This window comes from Cetorhinus maximus, chromosome 1 (assembly GCF_964194155.1).
Source record: "Cetorhinus maximus chromosome 1, sCetMax3.hap1.1, whole genome shotgun sequence".
In the NCBI taxonomy this organism is placed as follows: Eukaryota; Metazoa; Chordata; class Chondrichthyes; order Lamniformes; family Cetorhinidae; genus Cetorhinus; species Cetorhinus maximus.
In genome coordinates this window covers 136146676-136172156 of record NC_135879.1, presented here as the reverse complement: position 1 = coordinate 136172156, position 25481 = coordinate 136146676, and the positions used below count along the sequence as shown (strand labels likewise).

The following is a 25481-nucleotide window of genomic DNA, read 5'->3' as shown; positions in this document are numbered from 1 at the left end:
AGGCCTTGCCTGCCCAATGAAGTGGATGTGAAAGATCCCATGGCACACGGGGGCAGGCGGGGGTGGGGGGGTGTTGTCCAGTGTCATGGCTAACATTTATCTCTTAACCAACATCACAGATTATCTGCTCATGTACCTTATTGCTTTCTATTGGATCTTGCTGTGTGCAAGTTGTCTGCCGTGTTTCTTAGGTTACAAGAAATACATGTCAAAAGTATTTTCATTGGCTGCAAAGCGTTTTAGACAACTTGAGATCATGAAAGATGTTATACGAATGTAAATTCATTCTAAATCGAAGAATTCAATGAAAAAGCACAGAACAATTTTATTAAAGGCCTTTACTGAGATCAGAAACATTTATGCATCAACTTTAGTTTGATTAAAGCATAAAGATAATCTATGGCGCAACAGTACAATATGTGTTTTTATAACACAACTTTGTCCCTCAGAAAAAAAAGCCTGCTTTAACAGACAGGTATATGCCACGTACTGATATGTATATTTTAAAAAATATTGTCAAGACTAAATTTAATTAGCAGTCCTTGAATTCTTATGAGCTTGAATTGATTGCCCTGTAAAGAAGAATGTTTTGGCTTTCTGAAGTTGTATTGTCACAATCTGTAAGTATCGGTGGTCCGATCTATAAGAACATGATGATGCCTTTACTGTAGCAGGTACTTTATAATACTGGATAGGCACCATTAGGAAATCAAAGAGTCATCAGTTTCTACAATTAAATGGTAAAATATGTGAAAGATTCCAAATTAGAATTTCTGAAATAATCCAACATGTAAATGAAATGCTTCCACAGTACATTAAAACGCCTAAAGTTATTTGTACTTCTGCAGCTATTTAATTACAAAAGCATAAATAGCTTTCCTAGTGTTTCCAATTTAGTAACCAATACTGTTGCAATTAATAATCGTGATTAAAAACACCAAGGTTCACATTAACTTGTCCTAATAGTACAATGTACACAGGGAACCAAAAAAGCAGTTATTACCATGTAGTGAAAGAACAAATGGAGCATTTAGTGCAGCAATGAATATTTGGAATGTGACAGAAAATCTATAAACATATACAGAATGATTTAACAACTTGGTAGCATGGTATCAGCTCACAAAATATTCACTTGGTACATATTTTGCAAAACATTTAAGATTTATAATTTGGCATTTTAACACTAATTTCACCGATGATAAACATGGTTCAAAAGTAATAAAATTATGCAAACACTTGTCATTTTAATAGGTGATAGAGGCATGAATATATAAATAGCATCATGCTCTTTAGATTGTAGTACAATGAAAAATATTGATTTTTATAAATATTTGTATAGATTTGAGTCAATTTCTTCATTTTGTCAATGCAGGGATGAAGAAACTTAAATACTAAATGGAATATTTCCACACGTGCTAAGGAAATTTAGAATACTGGAAACCTATAGACTATATTTCACAGATTGGTCTTTCTAGTTTGCAAACTTTAATTCCGAAATAAGAGGAACAAGGCAATCTTCACAATTTTGGAATGTTCAGTACAGTACACTGTAAACTAAGTAATAATCATTTGCATATGGTACTGGATTACTCTGAAATTACTTAATCTTTTCTTGCATCTATGATTTGCAAAATTTCACTGCTATGGACACTTAAGACAAGGTCATGTGTCTTCAAAGTAATAAAAGTACTCACAGAAGAAAGAGAAATTTGGGACTTCAGGAGAATTTTTTGAATGGTACTACCTTCCACAAAAATCAACAAATTGTTTAAATTACAGCAATTTATCAATATAAAAACAGGCTGCATAGAATTCTTAGCAATGTCCTTGGTATTCTACTCAACTGTACATAACAGGAAGGTTTCTATTCTTATTCATTTTCTTTAATCGTTGTAATTTTTCACACTGTGCAATGGCTCCACAAGTTGGTTGTGCACATGCATTAAACCTAATGAGAAACAAAAGGTTCATCAATAAGCATGCTTACAAAATAGTGCAATTTATTAGCTTTGTGTTTTAGAAACACAATTTTCTAATCTACCATTTGTTGCTAGTTGTTTAAAATCATGACTGCACCAAACAAATCTGCCAGAGTGAATTAGTGCATCATAGATGTAAAAGGTAAATCAAATCAAACTACCAGTCTGGCACAAAACTTTACAAGTAATGTAAGCACATGTTGAAAGAACTATATGTATAAACTTGACTCTGAGCCACATAAGGAGATATTTTAACAGGTAATCAAAACGTTAATCGAAGAAGCAGGTTTTAAGGAGTGTCTTAAAGAAAAGGAAGATGCGGAGAGATTTGGGAAGGGAATTTCAGAGCTTAGGGCCAATGCAGCAAATGGTGAAGTGATGAGCGATGAGACCAGAATTGATAGGGTGCAGATATCTTAAGAGGATTGTTGAAGGGGTAAGGCGATAGAGGAATTTGAAAAACAATTATGGGAATTTTTTGAAAATCAAGGTGTTAAGGTGTTAACTGGGAGATGATATAGATCAGGAAGCACAAGACTGTTGAGCGACCAGGTGTATGTTAGGAGACAGGCACCAAAGGTTTTGGATAAGTTTAAGTTCAGAGAGGGTGGAAGAAGGGAGGCCAGCCAGGAGTGCATTGAAAGAGTTAAGTCTGAAGGTAAGAAAGGTATGAATGAGGACAATTATAACACAATTCAATATTTCCTGCAGTTCTGGGTTTGCATTAGAACATAGAGATGACAAACAAAGCTGGTGTAAAGAAATATGAACATGATTCATTGCAGAATTCAAACATGAATGAAGTGAAAGATAAAATCTTCTGAAATTAGTTTCTACTGTACTGTAATACACAGTCTTTGGAAAGGGTACAGCAGTGCTGCAAGATTAATTCCAAGTTTTAAAAACTTTAGTTAACCAGATAGGATCAACGAGCTGGGTTTCTATGCTTTTGAGAAGCACATTCTTAAGTCGTTTAGTTAAGGTTTATAAAATAATGAAGACACTACATTGTCTTAATGTAGACTCAATTACGTCAACTGAATAAGTTAGGCAGAACCACAGGTCATGTTTACAAATTATAAAAGGACAGAACTAGATTGAATATTAGATGTTCTTTTTCATCATCGCTCCACCCACCAACCCTACAAGGGAACAATGGACCTGCCGGATCAGGCTGGTAGCTTGTGCAGTGAGCACTGTACTTCTTAATATAAGAACTGCAGCTGTTTTTGGATGGGGAGGAGATCACCTGTGAAGAGGGCATAAGGAGTCAGCAAAGGGATATAGATAGGTTGAGCGGGCAAAAATTTGGCAGCGGACTGGCAGGTAGCAGGTTATCAGTTTGCTGTTTTGGCAAAGCATGAGGGCACTCAATTCAAAAAAGCTGTAAAAAATCAATTTAAAATGGTTCAAGATGAGGAGGGTTTTGGTAGTTTTGTATCTATTTATTTCTTGCTATCTCAATTTGGATACCAATACAGAAAAAAAGCAAATTGCATTACCTGTGTTGCTTTCATTTCCTACCAGAAGCAAAATAAGCCTACAGTGTACCTGTTTCATGAAACAGAAATACTGCTCTATTGATATTTTGTGGTTTTTACAATTAAAATTATTTTCCCCAGTCAAATTTGGAGGTAGATATCCAGCGATCCTGCACATATGTCAGTGAGGCGGCATGGAGCCCATCGCCCTAAACACCACAGATGCAAACAGCCTCAAATGGTGACAGCAGTGTTGGCGTGCAGTACACCACCACCACGCACAGGTAACTTTTACAAGGAGTTACCTCTATGAATTTAGACTTCTAGGAATATATTTCTATTTGAGAATGAATGGAAAATTGTGGGAAACATGTGCCTAGATTCCTGATATGAATTTGTGCTGTGCAAAGCTCAATGCTGAGAGTGCTAAGGATGAACATTTGACTGCTCATGCTCAGCTTCAATCACATCCAGCTCTTATCTTGTGCGTCTTTACTTACCTTGAAAATACTTCACTGTTTTAACTTTAAGCTCTAAGGTAGCATCATCATCACAAACAAAGGTGGTATGTGGATGCTGCTGGAAGGCAGAAACGGTCCACATATGATTGACTCCCTCTTCTATTGCCTTGTACAATGCAAATGCTTTGTGTGCTCCCGTGATGAGGATCATGACCTACAAATATAAATGTCAAGACAAATTGAGCTCCATATAATTTAGATCAGTTAATCTTCACATCATCTGTTTCTTCTAGGCAAAGCCTAATATATAGCTGTATTAACAGTTTCATTAATAAATTAGCATCTATGTATAAAGGGATGGACTAAAAAGGTACAATTTTCTTTCAACTAAGGTCAACTCAGATCTGTTTCTCAAATGATTATCAAAACAATACAGATCATAAAATCCCATCTTTAGCTCATGCTACCAAACCAATCTTATAACCATTAATTCATTGGTGTATAATTGACAAATATGGTTTTGCAGTATATAGCATTGTTTCATAGAGAAATTTGTTTCTACTGGTTAATGTAATGATCAAAAGGGAATATAAATTTAAAATCATTAAAGGGAAGATTAGGAAAAAGACCTCAGAGAGTGGTTAGATTGTAGAATTATTTTCCACAAAGTAGAAGTAGGGTGCATTTAATTTAAAACATAATTAGATAATTGCTTAAAATAAAAGAGAATCAAAGTGTGCGAAGAGCAATCAGGACTATCAGTCACCCTTCCTCTTCGGGTTGAAAACCATTTTCCTTACATGTATTTCTGAAGCACCATTGAACACTTATTAATGTTAAGACACTACATAAATACAAGTTGTTTTTGATATGGGTCATGGTTGTTCAGATTAATTGTCCATCTGAAACCAAGTCCCAAAGTCCTTTCTATCTGAACCTTTGCTCTCTACATCATGGAAGTGAGTTTCTGTAAGTTTTCCTGCTCACTTGCCTGCCACAACTTTGGGAGAAGAGTCACAAAAAGCTTAGAACATTACATAAATTGTGTGTTTGCCATTTTTCATGTGGGTTTCCATAACTGTTCCGAAGTAAAGGCAGATGATTAGAAAAACCCTTATGAAATTCACCTCTCTCTTTAGCCATACGTTTATCCCCTCAAATCCATAATGATTGGCACATGGCATGGACAATACTGAAGACTACAATCTTTGAGGTCCTTCAACTTAACTCCCGGAACGCTCTTTCGTGGGGCCTCAATCCTATTCTTTCCTAGAACAAAAACACCTGGAAAAACTCAGCAGGTCTGACAGCATCTGCGGAGAGGGATACAGTTGACGTTTCGAGTCCGTATGACCCTTCATCAGAAGGGTCCTACGTGGCCGATTCCAACTTCAACTTAACTTCCAGCTGATCCGCTTCCTTCTCTGGAAGCTTTTATATATGCTTCGTTATATCCCTTACTCTGGTAACCGGGAAACAGTACCACATTCAGAAATAACATTGACATTTCTGGAGTGACCAACAGTCCTCGCCACTACTTAATTTCAATAACCGTATTCACTTATCCTCAATCCACCTCCCACTCCTTTAGCAAACACGTTTCCACGTAGTATTATTGTACTGTTCATGGCTGTTCTCCAAAATCACCAGTCCTTGGAACAAGAATACAACATGGAGAATTTATTTGTCATAGCATTATCCTCAGGGGAGCCATGGGAAGCCAATCTACTACTCTTCTACTTTGATGAATGCAAGGCTGATCCCACAATTTGGTGCAGCTCCAAAGACTCGGATGCTATCAATATAAATACACACACATAGTGCTTGCAAAGAAAGAAAGAAAGATACCATTCACAATCCTGATGAAGTTTACTAAGTTCTGTATATTTGTGAAATATCTCAATGTGCAATTCTTATACACCAATTAAATGAAAATTATTCCATTAAGGAGCGAAGGGGCACAGAATGTTTGCATTGTGTGTGGAAAATCTCAGGATATTTATACACTGACTGAAACTGTTATCGGTCAGCATTCCAGGTTGTTAAACCATTGTTTTAAACAGAAGACAGCTCAGAGCAACGCAAGAGAATGCATAGTCAGATGGCTAAGAGTTAGAAAAAAAACTTAGATTTTCACAGTGGTCAAAATATCATCAACCTCCGATAGAGTATCTTGGTATGCAAATCCAAAAATAACCTGATGGCCATGTAATTCTTCCAGGAGCCTGCTGCTTTGCATAAAAATGAAGAAACGGAATCAGGTTTTTCTTCTGTGGAATAGCTTGTTTGCAATGAGTGTAGGGATCTTTATTGCATTGATAGCAATATAAATGCAACATAACTACCTACACCCACCATACCTAATCTGGTGGGAAGATACTGTATATACTCAATGAAAATGAAGTACAAGATGATTCTGTTAAAATCATATCCACTTTAAATGAAAAATCCATGATTCTCTTGCCCAACTGACATTAGTCCTGGCTCCTGATGATGTTAAATCAGTTCCCCCAAAATCTGCCTCGGATTTTAAACTCGACACCGCACTGAATTATGGTGGGGAGGGAGGGGTGTAAGATGGGGAAGAGGGGTGAGTTTTCATTTTTCCTTCTCACCAGTACACCAATCGAGTACCACAAGTGTGATACTGCTGCTGGATCGTCTATCTTTGGGGCAAGAAAGTGGGATTACCAGAAAGAATTCCAACAGAAGGTATCACTCATATATAACCCATATGCAACCACCTCCCTCTTTAAGTTGCAAATATGGGCATATATTCTTAGTATACACTTTAAGTATATCAATGTTCAAAAGCTCCTCCCCTTCTTCGGCAGTCCCTCGGGAGTGAGGATGACTTGCTTCTACTCCAATTCGATGAGTTCTAAGATGGCTGATAAGTTCAATGCACGATTTGCAGACTCTGCCACATGTGGGGTAGGTGGCTTGAAGAGCTTGGTAATGAGCTGTTTGGAGGTTCAGTGGTCCCTTCGTCGCCACAACTTTGCCCCTGCATGTTTCCGGAGTCTCTCGGTATTCCGTGACTTCCCGAATAAACCTCCATTTTGGTTGGCCAAGGTCTCCCATGAGTCAATGAGGATGTTTGACTTCTTCAGGGATGCTTTGAGGACATCCCTAAAGTGTTTCTGCTGTCCTCCTGGGAGTATCCTGCCAGGACCAAGTTCCAAGTAGAGCAGCTACTTCAGAAGTCTGGTGTCAGGCATATGAACAACATGATTCGCCCAGCGAAACTGGTTTTGAGCGCTTAGCACCTCAATGTTGCACACATTAGCTTGGGAGAAAATGCTGCAGTTGGACCACCTTTCCTGACAATGGATTTGGAGGATCTTGTTGGTGGTACTTCTCCAGTGCTTTGAGATTCCTGCTATAGGTTGCCCAACTCATTAAAACATAAAGGAGCACAAGGATCACTGATGCCCAGTAAACTTAGTCTCAGATTTGAGATCCTGGTCTTCAAATATTCTTTGCCTCAGTCAGCCAAAAGCTGAGCTGGCATATTTGAGCTGATGATGAATTGTTGTCATCCATGTCCACCTTCGGCAAGACGAGGCTCCCAAGATTTGGAAATGTTCTCCAGGGTCCCAGTATTGATCTTAATCAACAGGGGGAGATATTTTGCAGTGGGAGCTGGTTGGAAGAGGGCCTTAGTTTTCTGGGTGTTTAGTAAAAGGCCCATTTTCTCACATGCTTCAGAGGAGGTGTCAACAATGACCTGAAGTTCAGTTTCTGAGTGAGTGCACACAAGTGTCATTTGTACATTGAAGCTCTATGACTGAGGTTGGTTTTGGATTGAAGACAGCATCAGTTGAACAGTTTCCCATTTATTCTGTATCTGGAGATTATCTCCACGCCTGTGGATAATTTGCTGGAGGGTGAGGGTGCAGTATTACAACAAGGAAATTGAAGAGAGTTGTGGTGCAATGCCTAGTTTTTACTGAGATAGAGTTTGTGGGTTCCGTTGCTGGATCACCGCTTGCACCTCATCATGGAGCAGGTGGAGGATGGTGACAAATTTCTGAGGGCAGCCAAATTTAAGGAAATGCCATAAGCCTTCGTGGTTGACAGAGTCAAAGGCTTTTGTGAGATCAAAAAAGGCCATGTACAGCAGTTGGTGCTGTTCCCTGCACTTTTCTTCAATTTGCCATGCAGTGAAGATCATGTCTGTGATATTTCAACATAATGCTCAAAAGCACATGATATATATATATTGTTTCTTTTAATTCATTCACGGGATGTGGGCTTTGCTGGCTGGGCCAGCATTCATTGCCTATCCCTAGTTGCCCTTGAGAAGGTGGTGGTGAGCTGCCTTCTTGAACAGCTGCAATCCATGTGGATTGGGTACACCCACAGTGCTGTTAGGAAGAGGTGTCCAGGATTTTGACCCAGCGACAGTGAAGGAACAGTGATATATTTTAAAATCAGGATGGTGAGAGACTTGGAGGGGAACTTCCAGGTAATGGTGTTCCCATCTATCTGCTGCCCTTGTCCCTCTAGATAGTAGTGGTTGTGGGTTTGGAAGGTGCTGTCGAAGGAGCTTTGGTGAGTTCCTGCAGTGCATCTTGTAGATGGTACACACTGCTCTACTGTGCAGTGGCGGTGGAGGGAATAAATGTTTGTGGATGTGGTGCCAATCAAGCGGGCTGCTTTGTCCTGGATGGTGTCAAGCTTCTTGAGTGTTGTGGGAGCTGCACTCATCCAGGTAAGTGGGGAGTATTCCATCACACTCCTGACTTGTGCCTTGTAGATTATGGACAGGCTTTGGGGAGTCAAGAAGTGAGTTATTTGTCACACGATTCCTAGCCTCTGACCTGCTCTTGTAGCCACAAAATTTTATGGCTAGTCTAGCGTAGTTTCTGATCAATGGTAATCCCCAGGTTGTTGATAGTGGGGGGTTCAGTGATGGTAATGCTGTTGAATATCAACGGGCGATGGTTGGATTCTCTCTTGTTGGAGATGGTCGTTACCTGACACTTGTGTGGTGCGAATGTTTCTCGCTACTTGTCAGTCCAAGCCTGGATATTGTCCAGGTCTTACTGCATTTGGACATGGACTGCTTCAGTATCTGAGTTGTTGCGAATGGTGCAGAACATTGTGCAATCATCAGCGAACATCCCCACTTCTGACCTTATGATGGAAGGAAGGTAATTGATGAAGCAGCTGAAGATGGTTGGGCCATGGACACTACCCTGAGGAACTCCTGCAGTGATGTTCTGAAGCTGAGATGACTGACCTCCAACAACCACAACCATTTTCCTTTGTGCTAGGTAACACTGATATAAGCGCAGTGTTGAACCATGTGGGGGAGAGAGGAGAACACATCTAGTGAACCACAAAAGAAAACAGATCTCTTAAATACTGAATACAGCCATATACTTTGCAGCATTTCAGAGGGAAAAAAAAGTTATTAAATCATAAGTTCTCTTGGATTCTACTCAGCCCACTTTCCAATCCAACCCTTGAACATTGTTTTTAAGAAATAGCATTTTATCTTTTCCCTTTGTGTTATGCATAGTTTCTAGACTAGAGTGTAACCCACTGCTAGACCTCAGAAATCAGGCACTAATGAAATGCTTAGCCTGCACTCAGTGCACCCCCAAAACATCCAACTACCATGCTAATTCGTAACCCTCCAAGACATTAATCCCTATACATTACCTCTTTAGCATCCATCACTGTTCCAACACCCACAGTTAAAGCCATTGTTGGTACTTTTGACAGATCACCATTAAAAAATCTTGCATTGGCAAGAATGGTCTCTTTGGCTAACGTTTTCACTCTTGTTCTTGACACCAGGCTAGATCCAGGCTCATTGAAAGCAATGTGTCCATCAGGACCAATACCTAGTTGGAATAAAAGTAATTTTATACAAGTAATAAACTGAGTTCTAGAAACATAATACAACATAACGTATTTTTGGGTGAGGATTGAAGTATACAGCAATATTAAAATGAAGGTATGAAAGACAACAACTGTTAAACTGTTAGAAATGCTTCTAAACATGTTTTGACAAGTTTAAATATTTATTAGTAACTCACTTTTAAAATGCACAAAATGCAGTAATGAACATACTCATGTCCTGTACTACAATGATCACATTAAATAGTTCTCTCATTCTGATAATCCAGAAATGTATTCCCAATAAGAAGTTTAACAATAAAAGTAGCGCTCATCAGCATTAGATAGTGATTCGTAAATGTGCTAATAAAATCATATTTGCAAATAATAGGATATTTAGCTAGGACATAGGTAGCTTATGGTGTGGCACAGAGTTACATCACATGTTAGCAAATCATTCAAGCCTAAAAGTTTTACAAACTCACTTTCACATTATTGTTTCAGCTGTGGCTCAGCGGGTAGTACTCACACCCGAGTCAGAGGTTGTTGGTTTCAAGTCCCCCTCTAGAGACTCGAGCTCATAATTCAGGCTGTCACTTCCAATGCAGCACTGAGGGAGTGCAGCACTGTTGAGATGCCGTCTTTTGGACGAGATATTAAAACAAGGCTTTGTTTACCCCAATGTTGTCAAAGATGATCCCATGGCACTATTTTAAATAACATGGGAGCTTTCCCTGATGCCCTAGCCAATATTTATTCCTCAACTGCCATTAATCAGGTTATCTGGTCATCATATTTTTGCTTTTGGAACTCTTGCTGTGCACTATGGGCTGCCGTGCCATCACAACACTTTGCAAGTACCTCATTGACCGTAAGGCACTTTGGGGTACACTGAGAACACGAGAGGAGCTATAGAAATGAAAGTATTTCCATAAAAGAAGACAAGGAGCGTACCATCTTTCTTTCCATTTGTCTCCTTTGAAATTCATTCTCAAGATATTGACAAAACTAGCAAGGCTGACATTTCTTGCCAACCCACAGTTATTCTCATGAAGTTGGTGAGTCTTCTTGAATCATTGCAATCTACTTGGTGAAAGTGCTCCCACAAAACTATTAGGTAGAGTGCCAGGATTTTTAGCCAGTGACAATGAAGGAATGGTAACTTTAGTTAGAATTCTATGTGACTTGGATGGGAACGTGAAAGTGGTGTTTCCACACACTTGGGAGTCCTTGCCCTTCTTAGGTGACGTAAGTCACAGGCTTGGGTGGTGCTGAAGCAGTCTTTGAGAGCAGTGCATCCTGTAGATAGCACACACTTCAGCCAAGGTACAAGAGTGATGGAGACAATTGATATTCAGGCTAGTGGATAAAGTGGGTTGCTTTGTTTTGGATGGTGTCAAGCTTCTTGTGTTGTTGCAGACGAAGCACCCAAACAAGTGCAGAGTACTCCATTTCACTCCTGGTTTGTACCTTGTAGGCAAGAACATTAGAAATGGGAGCAGTAGGCGGTTTGACCCCAAGAGACATTCAATAAGAACATGGCTAATCTTTCACCTCAGCTACACTTTTATGCACTATCCTCGTATCCCTTAACACTCAAAAATTTATCATGTTATCTTCAACAACGGAGCACATCTCTCTAGGGTACAGAATTCCAAAGATCCATAACTATGACTGTAGAAATTTTCTCGGTCCTAAATAGGCGATTTCCTTATTCTGAGACTGTGAACCCTACTTCTAGACTCCTCAGACAAGGGAACCATCATCTCACCACCTTCCCTGTCAGGTCCCTAAGAATTTTATGTTTCAATCAGATCACCTCTCATTGTTCTAAATTCCAGGGAACATAAACCTATGAGAGGCTTTGGGAGTTGGCAGGTGAGCCAACAGCTGCAGCCTCTGACCTTTTCCAGTAATTATGGAATTTATGCGGCTGGACCAGATGAGTTGATGGGAAAAGGCCATTCCAAGACGTTGACGGTAATGGATTTGTCAACAGTAATGCCACTGAATGGTGACGTGATTTTTAAAAAATATTTGCTCACTGGATGTGGGTGTCGCTGGCTAGACCAATATTTATTGCCCATCCCTAACTGCCCTTCAGGACATGGTGGTGAGCCGCCTTCTAGGATCAATGCAGTCCATGTGGTGTAGGAACACTCCCAGTGCTGTTAGAGTATTCCAGGATTTTGACCCGGCAACAGTGAAGGAAAGACGACATAGTTCCAAATCAGAATGGTGTGTGGCTTGGAGGGGAACTTGCAGGTGGTGGGTGTTCCCATGCACCTGCTGCCTTTGACTTTCTAGGTGCTGAGGTCGCAAGTTTGGAAAGTGCTGTTGAAGGAGCCTTGGCAAGTTGCAGCAGTGCATCTTGTGGATGGTGCACACTGCTGCCGCTGTTTGTTGGTAGTGGAGGGAGTGTATGTGTAAGGTGATGGATGGGGTGCCAATCAAGCAGGCTGCTGTGTCCTGGACGGTGTCGAGCTTCTTCAGTGTTGTTGGAGCTGCACTCATCCAGGCAAGTGGAGAGTATTCCATCACACTCCTGACTTGTGCCTTGTAAATGGTGGACAGGCTGTGGGTAGTCAGGAAGTGAGTTTGAGTTACTTTCCACAGAACTCGTAGCACCTGACCAGCTCTTGTAGCCACAGTATTTATATCGCTGGTCCTGTTCAGTTTCTGGTCAATGGTAACCCCAGGATAATGGGGATGTTGATGATGGGGATTCAGCGATCGTAATGCCGCTGAATGTCAAGGGGAGATGTTTAGATTCTCTCTTGTTGGAGATGGCCATTGCCTGGCAGTTGTGTGGCATGAATGTTACTTGCCACTTATCAGCCAAAGCCTGGTGATTGACCCGGTGTCCAGGTCTTGCGGCATATAGGCAGAGACTGCTTCAATATCTGAGGAGTCGCGAATAATACTGAACATTATGCAACAACCAACGAACATCCCCACTTCTGACCTTATGATGGAGGGAAAATCATTCATGAAGCAGCTGCAGATAGTTGGGCCTAGGATACTACCCTAAGGAACTCCTGCAATGATGTCCTGGAACTGAGATGATTGACCTCCAACAACCACAAACATCTCCCTTTGTGATAGGTATGACTCCAACCAGTGGAGTTTCCCCGATTCTTTTTATTCATTGGATGGGGCATCGCTGACTAGGCCAGCATTTATTACCCATCCCTAATTGCCCTTTTTCAAAGGGCATTTAAGAGCCAACCGCATTGCTGTGGGTCTGGAGTCACATGTAGGCCAGACGAGGTAAGGACAACAGATTTCCTTCCCTAAGGGACATTAGTGAACCAGATGGGTTTTTACAACAATCAACAATGGTTTCATGGTCATCATTAGACTTTTAATTCCAGATTTTTTATATTGAATTCAAATTCCACCATCTGCCATGGTAGGATTCGAACCTGGTTACTAGTCCAGCGACAATATCACGCCATCGCCTCCCCGTTGTTCCCATCAATTCCAGTTTTGCTAGGGTTCCTTGATGCCACACTCGGTCAAATGCTGCCTAGATGTCAAGGGCAGTCACTCTCACCTCACCTCACCTCGGGAGTTCAGCTCTTTTGTCCATGTTTGAACCAAGGCTGTAATGAGGTCAAGAGTTAAGTGGCTTTGGTGGAACCCAAACTGAGCATCAGTGAGCAGGTTATTGCTGACTAAGTGCCGCTTGGTAGCGCTGTCGACAACATCTTCCCATCACTTTGTTGTCTAATGAAGTTGGTTCTCATCTGGCACTTGTGTGGCAACAATGTTACTTGCAACTTATTACCTCAAGTTTTAATGTTGTCCAAGTTTTCCAGTGTAAGGGAATGGACTGCTTAATTTTCTGAATTCCTTATGATGGTGAGTGGGAATGTCGTTCGATTCAACGAAAGTCCTTTGGAGTCACGTATAGTTACATAAGTATTTACAATAAAGTTTTAATACACATCTCGGAGCTTTGTTAATTGCGGACTTCAAGCACATCACACTGGCAATAGTTCCAATATGTTTATTGCCTCCACATTTGAACACAGCAGGTCCAAAGACATCTACAAATCAAATCAAAATCTGCACTTTTCCTGAGGTCCTGTTGCAGAGGTGGTGACAAGCAGAGGTTATAGCCACACCATTCACTGCTGACCCAGTTCCAGAGCTATAATAAATTCAAACTGAAGTGTATAGCTTAGCTGTAAAACCATAAAAAACACCCAATATAGTCCACTATGACCATTTCCTTTAGTGGAGTTTTAAATAACAATCCTATTAGAACAACCTTGAAAGTCATTTTGCAAAAGGTAACCCAATCCAAATCAATTAGCTCAATTAAAGTACAAATACTGATGCTCTTCTGTTTCAGAAAAGGTTTGACTGAAACCAGAACGTTTATCCTAAAGTCTGGACACTGCTACTGCTTCCATTATCTCAACAGCATGCTTTACCCTATAATACCATTCATAATTTTTTGGCGTTGTTTATATCCAGTTATATACAAACCTTACCTCCAACAAAGAGTTCAATTCCTCCAGCTTCAGCAATTTTCCGTTCAAAAGCATCACACTCTGCCTGCAGATCTGGTGCATTGCCATCAAGAACATGAGCATTGCTTGGATTTATATCAATATGCTTAAAAAAGGAATTCCACATATAGGAGTGGTAACTTTCTGGATGATCTCTTGGAAGTGCTAAAAGCCAGAATTAACAAAAATAAAAAAGTGATTCAACTTGGGTTTAAAAAAGAGAGATTGATTACGTTTCTGAACTATTACAAATGAACTGTTGTAAATAATCAGTTTATAAAAGCAAAGCATTCCCTCTCTACCCTTCCTTAAGGAAACCAGTGTACTACAAATTTCAGAAATATAAAGTACACACACCTTAGGACAAAAAAAAAGCAAACATTATTTCCCTTACAGAAACTCATCCTTCAGGGCATTTTTTTTAAATTTTAAGATTGAACATGAACAATTCCAAGGAGTGTACTACAAAGTACTTTCCTTGCCCTACATCATTCTTGCATGTCCACTCAAATGTGGGCTGTAACAAATGGATACACAGAATTCTTCCATTTTTAAAAATACAACTGAAAAAAAATACACAATTGTGACATTCTCAGAATTTACATTTTCCTTAATAAGTTTACCATAGTTTAGTAAATATCTACACAGCAAATATTTAACCAAAACTTTTTAAAAAATGTTTTCTACAGCAAACTGGTTTAATAAAGAGTTAGGTTGTGAAAATTTGAAGAGGGGAAGGAAGCAAATACTCATTATGGCCAATCAATTTCAGTATTTCCAATTTTGAGGGCTTTGCATGGATGAAGCAGCAAGGATTACTTATTTTGCATACAGGCTCAGCTTTTGCAAATCATCCCTGCTTCACTCCGAGACATCTGTTGTATCCAAACTCTTGACAACTACCCATTTGCTTTTGTCTAAGAACTTCAGCTGGTATGGCAAAACATGCCAATTTTTAAGTTGTATGTATATATATATATAGTGGGTGGCAAGAAAGGTAAAAATGGTTTCAGTTAGGTTTTGTTTTGAATCTCGGTGCCTGGGACTCTGGATCCTTACTAAAAGGTCAGGTGTTTCAGAGAGAGAAAGAGAGAGAGAGAGAGGACAGAAATTTTAAGCTCTCTGATAAGACAGACTACAAGGCTATTGGGGACTGAATAGTCAGTTTTAGAACTCAGCAAAGTGATCAGTTTAGCAGAGGGGATACTGGAAGACTGGGTTTAGGGAACTCATTTGTTTCTTCTGCAGTTGAAGAAACAGTAAGTTTGGAGTGCGATTTGGGTGCCTCGGGGAGACAGACGAGTTGGGCGAAAGGCATTGAATAAATGCTCAGGAATTCACCGGAAAAAAACCGTTTACAGTCCAGAGCGAGAAGCCTGTGTGTCAAGCTGGTGTAACTCTTCACTGCTTTGTGGGTCTGTAAAGATATTGCTGGGGTAAACTAGTGTGAATTTGAAGCATCTTGTGTTCGTATTGAGATCGTTCCAATCTTTTTATCTAGTGTAATATAGTGCATTTTTCTTGTTTAATAAATATTTTATTCTTTGTGTGAAAGGTTCATCAGCAGGCTCCTATGAATTTGTTCAGTAACTTTCCTCCATGGTTTCTAAAAATAAATTAGGATCGATCAAGCCAGGTTTCACTCTGGGATCTGACTTGTCCAGTATTATCAGCTGGGATCGTAACATAAGATTGGAAATTCACATGGAAAACAAAGTAAATAATGCTGTGTTACAAACAGCATTGCAAAATAGGTTAAAATCAACTCATGTTTTATATATAAATCAGCTTCTTGGTTTATTCACGACAAAGTGCATGAGCCAGTATTCCAGATAGCAGAAATGCAGATGGAGAGTGCAAGGCCACAAGATCTAGTTCTCATGGCTGCTGGGGAACAATGAGCAATCTCAGTGTTATACAATTGCATGATTAAATAACGGGTATTAAGGTTAATTCATCATAAATGGATACAAGGTTCATTCTGTATGATTAGATATCAGGTAGCAAAGGTCAATTCATTATAAACAGATACAAGGTTCATTTATGAGCAAGACTTGTGATGCTGAAGGCAGAGAGTATCCAATGAAAATCTCTGAATTTTGTAACAAGTGCATGGTACTTTAAAGTTTGGAACGGTCATTTCCCATGCAAATGTTTATTTCTACGTAAACCAGTCTTGTGCCTAAACTAATATCTTTCAAAACTACAAGCAGAAATTCTGTTACAGTCAATTTCTAACTCACATTCTGCTAAACTGCTACAAAATGCATTTAACTTTATGCAACAATGGTTACTTTCTAGAATTTCACAACAAGTGACTCACTTACCAACATATTCATCCATGTTAAATGTCTTCACATATTTAAAAGAGAGGTCACCATTCTTATAATATTCAATCAGCTTTTTGTAACACCCTGCAGGTGTGCTCCCTAAATGAAGATAAAATTACAAAATAGAAAGAAATGTCTAATTTATGTTTGAACTCGTAGAGACCCACAAAACATGTGTTGAAATTAGTAACTTTAAAATGATAGGTACTGCTTTAAATCTCCATTCCAGCCCTATGCTATTCCTTTCATACCTCCCACATTATCCCCATCCCATCACTTCCTTTTACACATCCCTCCCATGCCCCATTTCATTCCTCCCATGCATTCTTTCCCCCATCATACTATGCCCCCTCCTATGTTGCTCCCTGCTCCCTTGCCCTGGGTGGGGGGGGGGGGGACATATACACCAGCCTTACATCTCCACCTTGAGGGACGAAATATTGTGAAAATTCTGAACGCCCAAGGAGCCTTACAATGTGCTCAAGCATGGATAGTTTGTAAATCATTTACAATAGAATGTTTATGCATTTTGCCCTTTGATCTGACATGGCTGTGCGATCTAGCTCTTGCCATAGTGAATGCAAGTGGCAGCTTAGTAGCAAGGTGCAGGTTACATCAAAATTGAACTAGACTGATGTGGTGCACAGCCACATTTGAATGGATAGTTTGGGCATCCTATAGCTGCTTCTGCCATTCCAGTTGAAGCCTGTTCCTTGAAGTTGTTGTCAATAAGATCACCTGTACAAGGCACTAGAGGCTGATTTCTGTATGAACCTGAACAGTCAACACAAAGCTTCAAATCCCAAATCAATTGCTGACCATGGATGCAAACCAATTAAGGTAGCATTATGACTTGCTGTAATTAATAAGTTTAACAATGAACTCTTCTGCAATTTGGTTAGTTCAAGACTTTATCAAATGTAATTGGAACCAAATATATTACTGAATATTTCAGGGGATATTTAAAAAGTGCACATTATAACCAACTCAAAGTTACTTGGCAGAATTAAGAGTGTCAGTAATTTTAGCTCCAAATTTAGGCAGTACCAATATTTGCTGGCATACTCCGATATAGGTTTATGCTGTGGTAAACAGTAAAGCACTAAATATCAAATTAGGCAGTTGTGTCAGGTGGCAATGGACCCAGCAAATGTCATCCTCCACATTCTAAGTTTTGAAATAGCGTACAACAGCATTGTGATATTCAGGCCAGACCACAATAGAAAGTAGTGGAAAAACTGAAGTCATCTCCACAGATGACTAAGTTAACATTTAAGATTCAAGTTCTCCACAAATGCTGACTTGACATGTTAATTGTTACCAGCAATTTCAGTTTTCTGTTCAGATTTGAAACATTTACAGTTGTTTTTGTATTTTTCCCATTTTAATCAGCAACTAATCGCAGCATTGGAAAAATTAATAAATGGAGTCTAAAACAAGAATTAACAGCATGAACCAAGATTCAGCAGGAGTATAAAATCGGATTACATAGGAGGGTACAAAAAAAAAGGCTACATTAGAACAGATAAAATTTATGGGGCCAGATTTTCCTTCCATTAGACTTATTGCTACACCCTTCAACTTAAACATAAAATAGGCTTTTGGGACCCGAGTGAAAAAAACAACCTACAGAGTGTCTCCTTAACCAATAAGAGTAAGGATTGAGAAATAAATACTGGCAGGATTCTGAAGGGGAGTGAACAGCAATGTGCAAAGTCAATGTCAAATCAGGTATAAAAAGAGAAATAAAGAAAAGGAAAAGAAAGATTAGATTGAGAAAAAGATAAGACAGTAAGCAAAAGAAATAAATATTTTTAAAAACTCCCCAAAAAAATTCAAAACCTGAAGGGATGGGACTTCACATTTGTAACGGTTAATTTTCGGTGCACCCAGAAAAGCTGGTTTCCTGCTGAAGCATCTAAAGTGTGCAGAGTGCTTAGATCCCATAAGGTCACAATACCGAATGGGTCGATGTTAAGGAAAAGCAAAAGCTAGATGAGGGAATTATCCAGCTGTCCATCACCCAGCACTCCAGATGCATCAAGGACACATTCCAAGATGAACTCGGAGAGTGAAACGGTGGAAGACCACAAATGAAGGCAATCATCACTATGACGATACACAGGATGCCAATGCACTTGCAATTCAAGATCACCGGAGTGATGAGTCTAGATCTCAGTAAGGTTATACTATCACGAGATTCAGAAGGATTAGCAAACCACCTATAGTTTATGCAGACTCTTAAATGATGGATGGGTGTCCATCTTTTGTGTAAAGAGTTTTCACAACCATCCTATGTATATTTACTCTTACTGTACATAATGTTCATTTTTTTTGGAAAAAAAGGTATTTTGCCGTCTCGCTTTAGGAGAATATGCAAATAGTATTCACGTCATTGCAGAACCAGGGTGTAAAATGAGCATGTGACCAGCAGGGGCTGGGTGGGTGTAAACCTTTAGGTTAGACATGTTTGCTGAATTCTCCTGTAACTTACATATGTTAGTACCAGTCTTCTAATAAAAGAACCTACGTTATAGTTGACCAATCCTGTGTGTGTGTGATTAATGAGTTTGTGTGAAGAAAGCAAGTAACACAACAGTTTTCCCTACAGCAGTGATTAAGGGGCAGCTTAATAAAAGGCATTCGAAATCATGAAGGGTTTGGATAGAGTATATAAGGAAAAACTGGTTCCACTGACAGAAGGGTCAGTAACAAATTTACAGTAATTTTAATACACAAATGCAGCAAAAAGGGGCATGAGTGGGGGTGGGGGGCAGGGGGAGTATATTTAAGTGTAATTTTCAGAAGGTAGCTTGATAAATACTTGGAAGGGGAAAGGGCAAGGTTATGAGCACGAAAGAGCCAGCACAAGCACAATAGGTCAAGTAGCCTCCTTCTGTGCAATAGGGTTTTATGCATTTGGACATTATTTGATCTATAACTGGAAGCATCTTCAGCAATTCAAATGGTCTGCTTGTGGTTAAAAACTAGAGCAATCATTAACTTCTGCTTATACTGTTATATAACGAAAAATGAAAAGGTCTCAGTGCCGTCATCATTTGTACTATAAGTTGACCAGTGTAGTTTCATTTTGTCAAACACAAAAACAAATATTTAATGCCAATGCAAGTTTTTACAGATGATCAAGGTAATTAACTGATCCACGTGCAGACAAGCCCAATCAAATGGAATGCCTCAACTGCCAATCTCACGTACGACTCTTTCATCCTCAGCCAGACTCACTTCTCATTTGTTCTTACATGCTAAGGTTGTGTTGAGGTTTGTCTGAACATAACAATTACCTACAAAATTGGATTTTCTAACACCACATCCATTTTGTGGAATAATTTCTCATAATCCTTGCACCTCATCACAAAAAGGTTAGCCAAACTGTGGGTACAACCACAGGCATAAGTCAACTGGGTAATGTTATGGAAGAAGAATGTGCTTGGCTCATAGATCTTAATGTCCTTAATTGTTCTTGGGTTCACTGCTAAATGAATGATTGAAAGTACATAAGTTCTTTTTGCGGTGTACAGCAAGGTTCAAAACTAAACATTCACAAGTCTCATTGGAATGCATTTAGGGTGATGGATTAGCACTAGCAAGAAGAGACTGTGACAATCTCAGAAATTTCTTTTGTTAGTGTGGCCTTAGTTACCTCACAGGAACATTCCTATTGCATAATATTCCTCTCTTTAATAGCAAGATAGAGATGCATGGGCACAAGGCAATCCTCTTCTCAAGATTATTTTGGCAGAAGTTATGAAAATATATATTTTAGTGTTCTACTTCAGTTTTGTGAATGACCATAGTCCTACTTTCCCTGGATATGGTAAATTCCCATACAAACTTATTTCACATTATTTAGCCAGTTGGCTAACATTGGTTTCTGTTTTACCAAGGCTACACGTCAAGTTCCACTGAACAATATACACTAATATCTAGAATGAGAAAGTATACCAACAACTGAGTTACAAGTCTGTCTTCACCTATTAACACATTTCTGAATATTATCCTGGCTGTTTATTTAATAATGGATGAAAATTAAATACTTAAACAAGTTTTGGAAATGGAGGATCTGTTAAGTAGTTTCAATTCCCTATCAGGCACACCTGATGAAAATAATACATTACAGTTTGCATTTTTAAAGCACCTTCAAAGAAAAATATCCATGGCACTTCACAGAAGCATAATGATACCAAATCAAAGGAGATATTAGGAGGGTGACAAAAACCTTGCTCAAAGGTGAAGCACCAGGAAGTGCAGAAGTTTGCGGAGTGAATAACAGAGCAGGGAGCTGAAGCAGTTAAAGGCACAGACGTCAATGGTGGGGCCAACAGTTTGGAGTGGGGGACTGAGGGAAACAAGTGGATTCAGGGTGCACAAGAAGCTAAAGTCAAAAAACTGAAAGTCAGGGGAGCAATTGCAGATTTGGAGGAGATAACAGAGTTAGGGAGGCCATGAGAAGATTTAAATACAAGAATGAGAATTTTAAAATCAGAATAATTGAGGAACGGGAACCAATTGAAGCAAGTCAAAAAAGGTGATGGCGAGCAGGGCTTGAAGTGGAACACAATATAGACAGCAGACATTTGGATGAGATGACAGGTTACAGATCAAATTTCAGGGGAATCCACAAGACCGGAATTCGCTGCTGCAGTCCTTCTGGCCAGTCATGGAATCATCCCTCTTGGCTACAACGTTCCCAGTATTAAGAGAGATTTCACCTAGAATATATTGATCCACCACAAAATGTGTTACATTATAATTTATACATCACAAAGTTTTAATCAATTTAAATCCTGCTATCAAAGTATTCAAATAACAGTTGAATAGAACAATACTTACATCCACTTGGAAAAAATATACATACCTGTGGGTAAACCTAAAGTAAAATAACGACCTGGACCAGGCTTGAACCGAACAATTGAATTACAAATGTATCTGGCTGCCCATTCACTGGCCTTATCATAGTCTTCAAGGATGACCAAACGCATTGTGATGAGAAATGCTTTTGTCTACAGGGAAAGATTATGTCACTCTTGGGTCAATATGAAAGCTAACCATTCAACAGTTAAGATTACATATCAAGCATTTATAATTATACAATAATGACTTCTGGTGCAAAAAAACAAATTTGAATACAAAAAATCTACTTACGGCAATGGAATTTTAATCTATAAACAGAAAATGATTTATAATTTACATACAACCGAGGCCACAATGTGGTATGTGAAAAGGAATTTAAGCATAATCCTAATTTTCTAAGTGTTTAAGGTTTTGGTATAATTCTGAAGTTAATTTCTATCCCTTAATCACCTTTCCATTAACATTCAGTGTACATGCAGAACTTTTAATTAGGTATAGCATTGTTTTCAATAGGATCACTGAATAGAAAAGCAAGGAACCACATTACACAATCAGGCAAAAATGAACAAATGCATAGAAATTGGATACATTTTTCAAACCAGAGAGCTCGGATATGGTGTCTGTCAATGTCAACAATTTTACACAATTGAAACATCTTGGTGGCAGATGATAGAGATGTTCAGCACAATGTCCTGTAATCTAGGTTTGAAATCAGTCCAAACGGATAGTTCAATGACAAATTTCAACTAAGGACACTAACAAATGTTTCTGTCTAATTTCAAACACCATGAAAATAGATGCACATAATTCAAAAGGAAAATATAGTAATTTTGTCAAAACCAGAAGGATGGCAGCTCTGGGAAATCGAACAAAATTGCATTGGTATAATAGGAGGCCTAGGATTAGGGTTAAGTCATAAAAATTGAAGCAGATTTAGCATTAAATTTCACTCATTACATCTGATATGATTATCAAACTGGTTGCCAACTGGAACTGCTCCTCTTACTGCATGCCCTAGTAATGATCTCCCTAAAAATAATCAGCTTTTGCCAAGTTTGAACAAAACGGGGCAAGACATTAGAAAGATCAGAGCCCCAAAATGGAATCATTTTGGGGACAGACAAATAGCTCAAAGCGAGGTGGAACAAGAATTAGGGATGGCATTAGTGAACCAAACGCCACATTAATATGAAAGCAAAATGCTGCAAGTGCTGAGGTAAAAGTAGAAGCTGCTGGAAACTCTGTGGAGACAGAAACAGAATTATGATTTCAGTTCTGAAATTTAATTCTGTTTCTCGCTCTCCATATGTTTCCAGACTGGCTGAGTATTTTCAGCTTTTTCTGTTTTTATTGCACCAAGTACCTCCCTCTATCTGAAATTCCTGTGAAATTAGAGGCTGCTGTACAAGCATTGCTTACCCACAAAAGGGTCAGGTTACACCATTCAAATGGGAAAAACACAAGTTACATATTTTCCTCTAGCTGTACCTTGGTAACATTGGGCACAAAGGATATACCTGTACTTCCCTGACATCCAGCATTGCTAATGGTTTTAAGGGGTGATTATAACTTTGAAAGGCCAATTTCCTGAACACAAGTGATCACAGAGCAACAAATTACATTCTAGAAACAAGCCCCCCAGAGAAAAGCAGCACCATTTTCCACTTTGTTCTCTTGACTGTCACATTCACCAGCAGTTAGGCTTTGCTGCTTAATTCCTCCTTCAACTGAGGCAGGCACCCAATGTCACCATTACCAACTGGAGCAATATGCAAACACCCCAGGGAATTGAAATGGGTAGATCACTGAGATTCTGCTCTTCCCCAATTTCCAGTTTCTGGGCAAGTACACAAATGCCCCCAAAAGTGTCACAACACCAGCTGCACCCTAGGATTGGTATTTCTTCCCAAATCCAAAACTAGACGGGGGGTGGGGGGGGGAGATCACAGCTTCAGCCCTGACCTGTATTTTAATATCGGCAAGAAATCACTGAAAACCTTCATCTCACAGACGAATGGCTCTGCAGCTGTATTTACACAAGTGCTTCATCCTGAGGAGTTACACAGCCAGCTCGGTTTGAGCTGCTTTCCTGTCGGTATTGCAGGAGAAGCAGATCCCACACACAAGCACCGCCACTTAATCCCCGAGTATGGGTGAACTTGCCGGGCAGGATAACCCCCAGGGGGTCAGCTTCATCCCCCTGAGCCCGCGGTCCCGGCCCTGAACCCGGGAAGCCCAATACTCACTCACTCAGGGTCCCAGCTCCACAGCCCGGTCACATGACACAGCCACCGGTCACATGACGCGGCAGCGCGGATCGCCATCACTTCCGGTCTGCGCCTGGCGGGAGGTTTGAATTGTTGAGAGCGGCTCTGGGACTGGGCTCCTTCTGTGTTCACTGGGGACAACACTGTTTGTACTAATTACACCCCGGAAACATGTAAACACGTCCCAAGTTGTTTGTGAGGATGGACAAGCACTTGTCCAATTCTCTTTTGAAGGCTGAACCAGAAACCTGAATCCAGCACCTTATCGGGCATCACAGTCCAAACCCCGGGACAGGCAACAACAGCCTCTCCGCAATGGCCGAGAGACCAGTCGGCTGCCCAGCAGTTGACTTTTCGCTGTTGGAAACAACTGACGCTGGTTGCTGACCGGTCAGCTATTAGCGCATGGAGACAGTCACCGCGGCTTCACCCGACTGAAAAAGCAGCTGTCACTTGTTCTTTTCCTTTGCCTATCCCGGCTGAGCTCCATTTATCAAAGGGAAATATATTGTGAGCCACCCCGAGCAAATCAAGGCCATGGAGGGTGATATATGCATTGGGAAAAACTAGTGAAGAAATTGAAAGACACACTAACTGTAGCTGTAAGTTTGAAACTCTTATTGGGAAAACAATTAAACGTTACATAAGTCATGTAAATAAACACTTTACAACATTTTCGACCTAATTCGTCTCCAGGAATCGTCGTTTTATGTTGAGGTCTTGTATTTTATCTGAGATATAGCTATTCATCCTCTTAATTTCTCTGCACTTAGCGGGGGAATGGCAGATGAAGTATGTTGGTGTGGAGAGGAGAAAAACATTAATTTAAGCCTTCAGGCACAGCACAAATTGAACATCCAATAACAGGCAAGTGAGAGAGATAAAAAAGTAGATCAGAGATGGAACAAAGAAGGTGACAACAATTATGTTAGATGTGCATTTGAGTGGGTACATTTGACAGCGTTCAAATTTAGTGGCAAAAGAGCTGGCTTCGCAGCACCCCCATTGTTCACAAACCGTGGGCATACCATAGAACCATAGAAAAGTTACAGCACAGAAGGAGGCCATTCGGCCTATCTTGTCTATGCCAGCCCGAGGACACTCAGGTGCCCTTTCTAATCTCACCTTCCTGCACCCGGCCCATAGCCCTGCAGTTTACAGCACTTAAGGTACTTTTTAAAAGAATTTAAAGTTTCTGCCTCTACCACCAACTTGGGCAGCGAATTCCAGACACCCACTACTCTCTGCGTAAAAACGTTCTGCCTCATGTCCCCCCTACACCTTCTGCCACTTATCTTGAATCTATGTCCCCTGGTTCTAGAATTCTCCATCAAGGGAAACAATTTTATCCTGTCCACTCTTATCTATCCCCTTCATCATTTTGTACACCTTAATCAAGTCACCTGTCAGCCTTTGTTCTAAGGAAAATAACCCCAACCTATCCAATCTCTTCGCGTAGCTACACTTTTCTAACCCTGGCAACATTCTTGTAAACCTCCTCTGCACTCTCCAGAGCTATTACGTCCTTCCTGTAAAGTGGTGACCAGAACTGCACATAATACTCCAGTTGTGGCCTCACCAGTGTTTTATACAATTCCAACATTATATCCTTACTTTTATATTCTATACCTCTGCCAATGAAGGAGAGCATTCCATATGCCTTCTTTACAACCTTGTCTACTTGAACTGCTTCCTTCATGGACCTGTGTACTTGTATG

The 25481-nt window shown here is 39.9% G+C and overlaps 1 protein-coding gene across 3 annotated transcripts; it reads right to left on the bottom strand.

Moving 5' to 3' along the window:
• Nucleotides 1–320: 320 nt before the first annotated feature.
• Nucleotides 321–23822, bottom strand: gnpda2 (glucosamine-6-phosphate deaminase 2). 3 transcript variants are annotated; one of them, XM_078547155.1, is made up of 7 exons: nt 23743–23822; nt 21501–21645; nt 16622–16723; nt 14277–14459; nt 9595–9779; nt 3961–4135; nt 321–1948 (listed from the first exon to the last, which is right to left on the bottom strand). In XM_078547155.1, exons 2-7 carry the CDS (start codon nt 21622–21624, stop codon nt 1884–1886), a joined length of 834 nt encoding a protein of 277 aa, XP_078403281.1. In that variant the 5' UTR covers nt 21625–21645; nt 23743–23822; the 3' UTR covers nt 321–1883. The 3 variants fall into 3 exon arrangements, with proteins under 3 accessions (XP_078403281.1, XP_078403299.1, XP_078403290.1); XM_078547173.1 differs by having other exon boundaries at nt 23459–23755; XM_078547164.1 differs by lacking the exon at nt 23743–23822 and adding an exon at nt 23509–23714.
• Nucleotides 23823–25481: the final 1659 nt, after the last annotated feature.

Excerpts from the sequence above, each read along its gene's own strand:
- gnpda2 (XM_078547155.1), bottom strand. The coding sequence starts at position 21,624 with ATGCGTTTGGTCATCCTTGAAGACTATGATAAGGCCAGTGAATGGGCA. Across the intron at positions 16,724-21,500 it reads TACTTTAGGTTTACCCACAG|GGAGCACACCTGCAGGGTGT; the intron begins GTATGTATATTT and ends ATCTTCATTTAG. Across the intron at positions 1,949-3,960 it reads AACAGTGAAGTATTTTCAAG|GTTTAATGCATGTGCACAAC; the intron begins GTAAGTAAAGAC and ends GTTTCTCATTAG.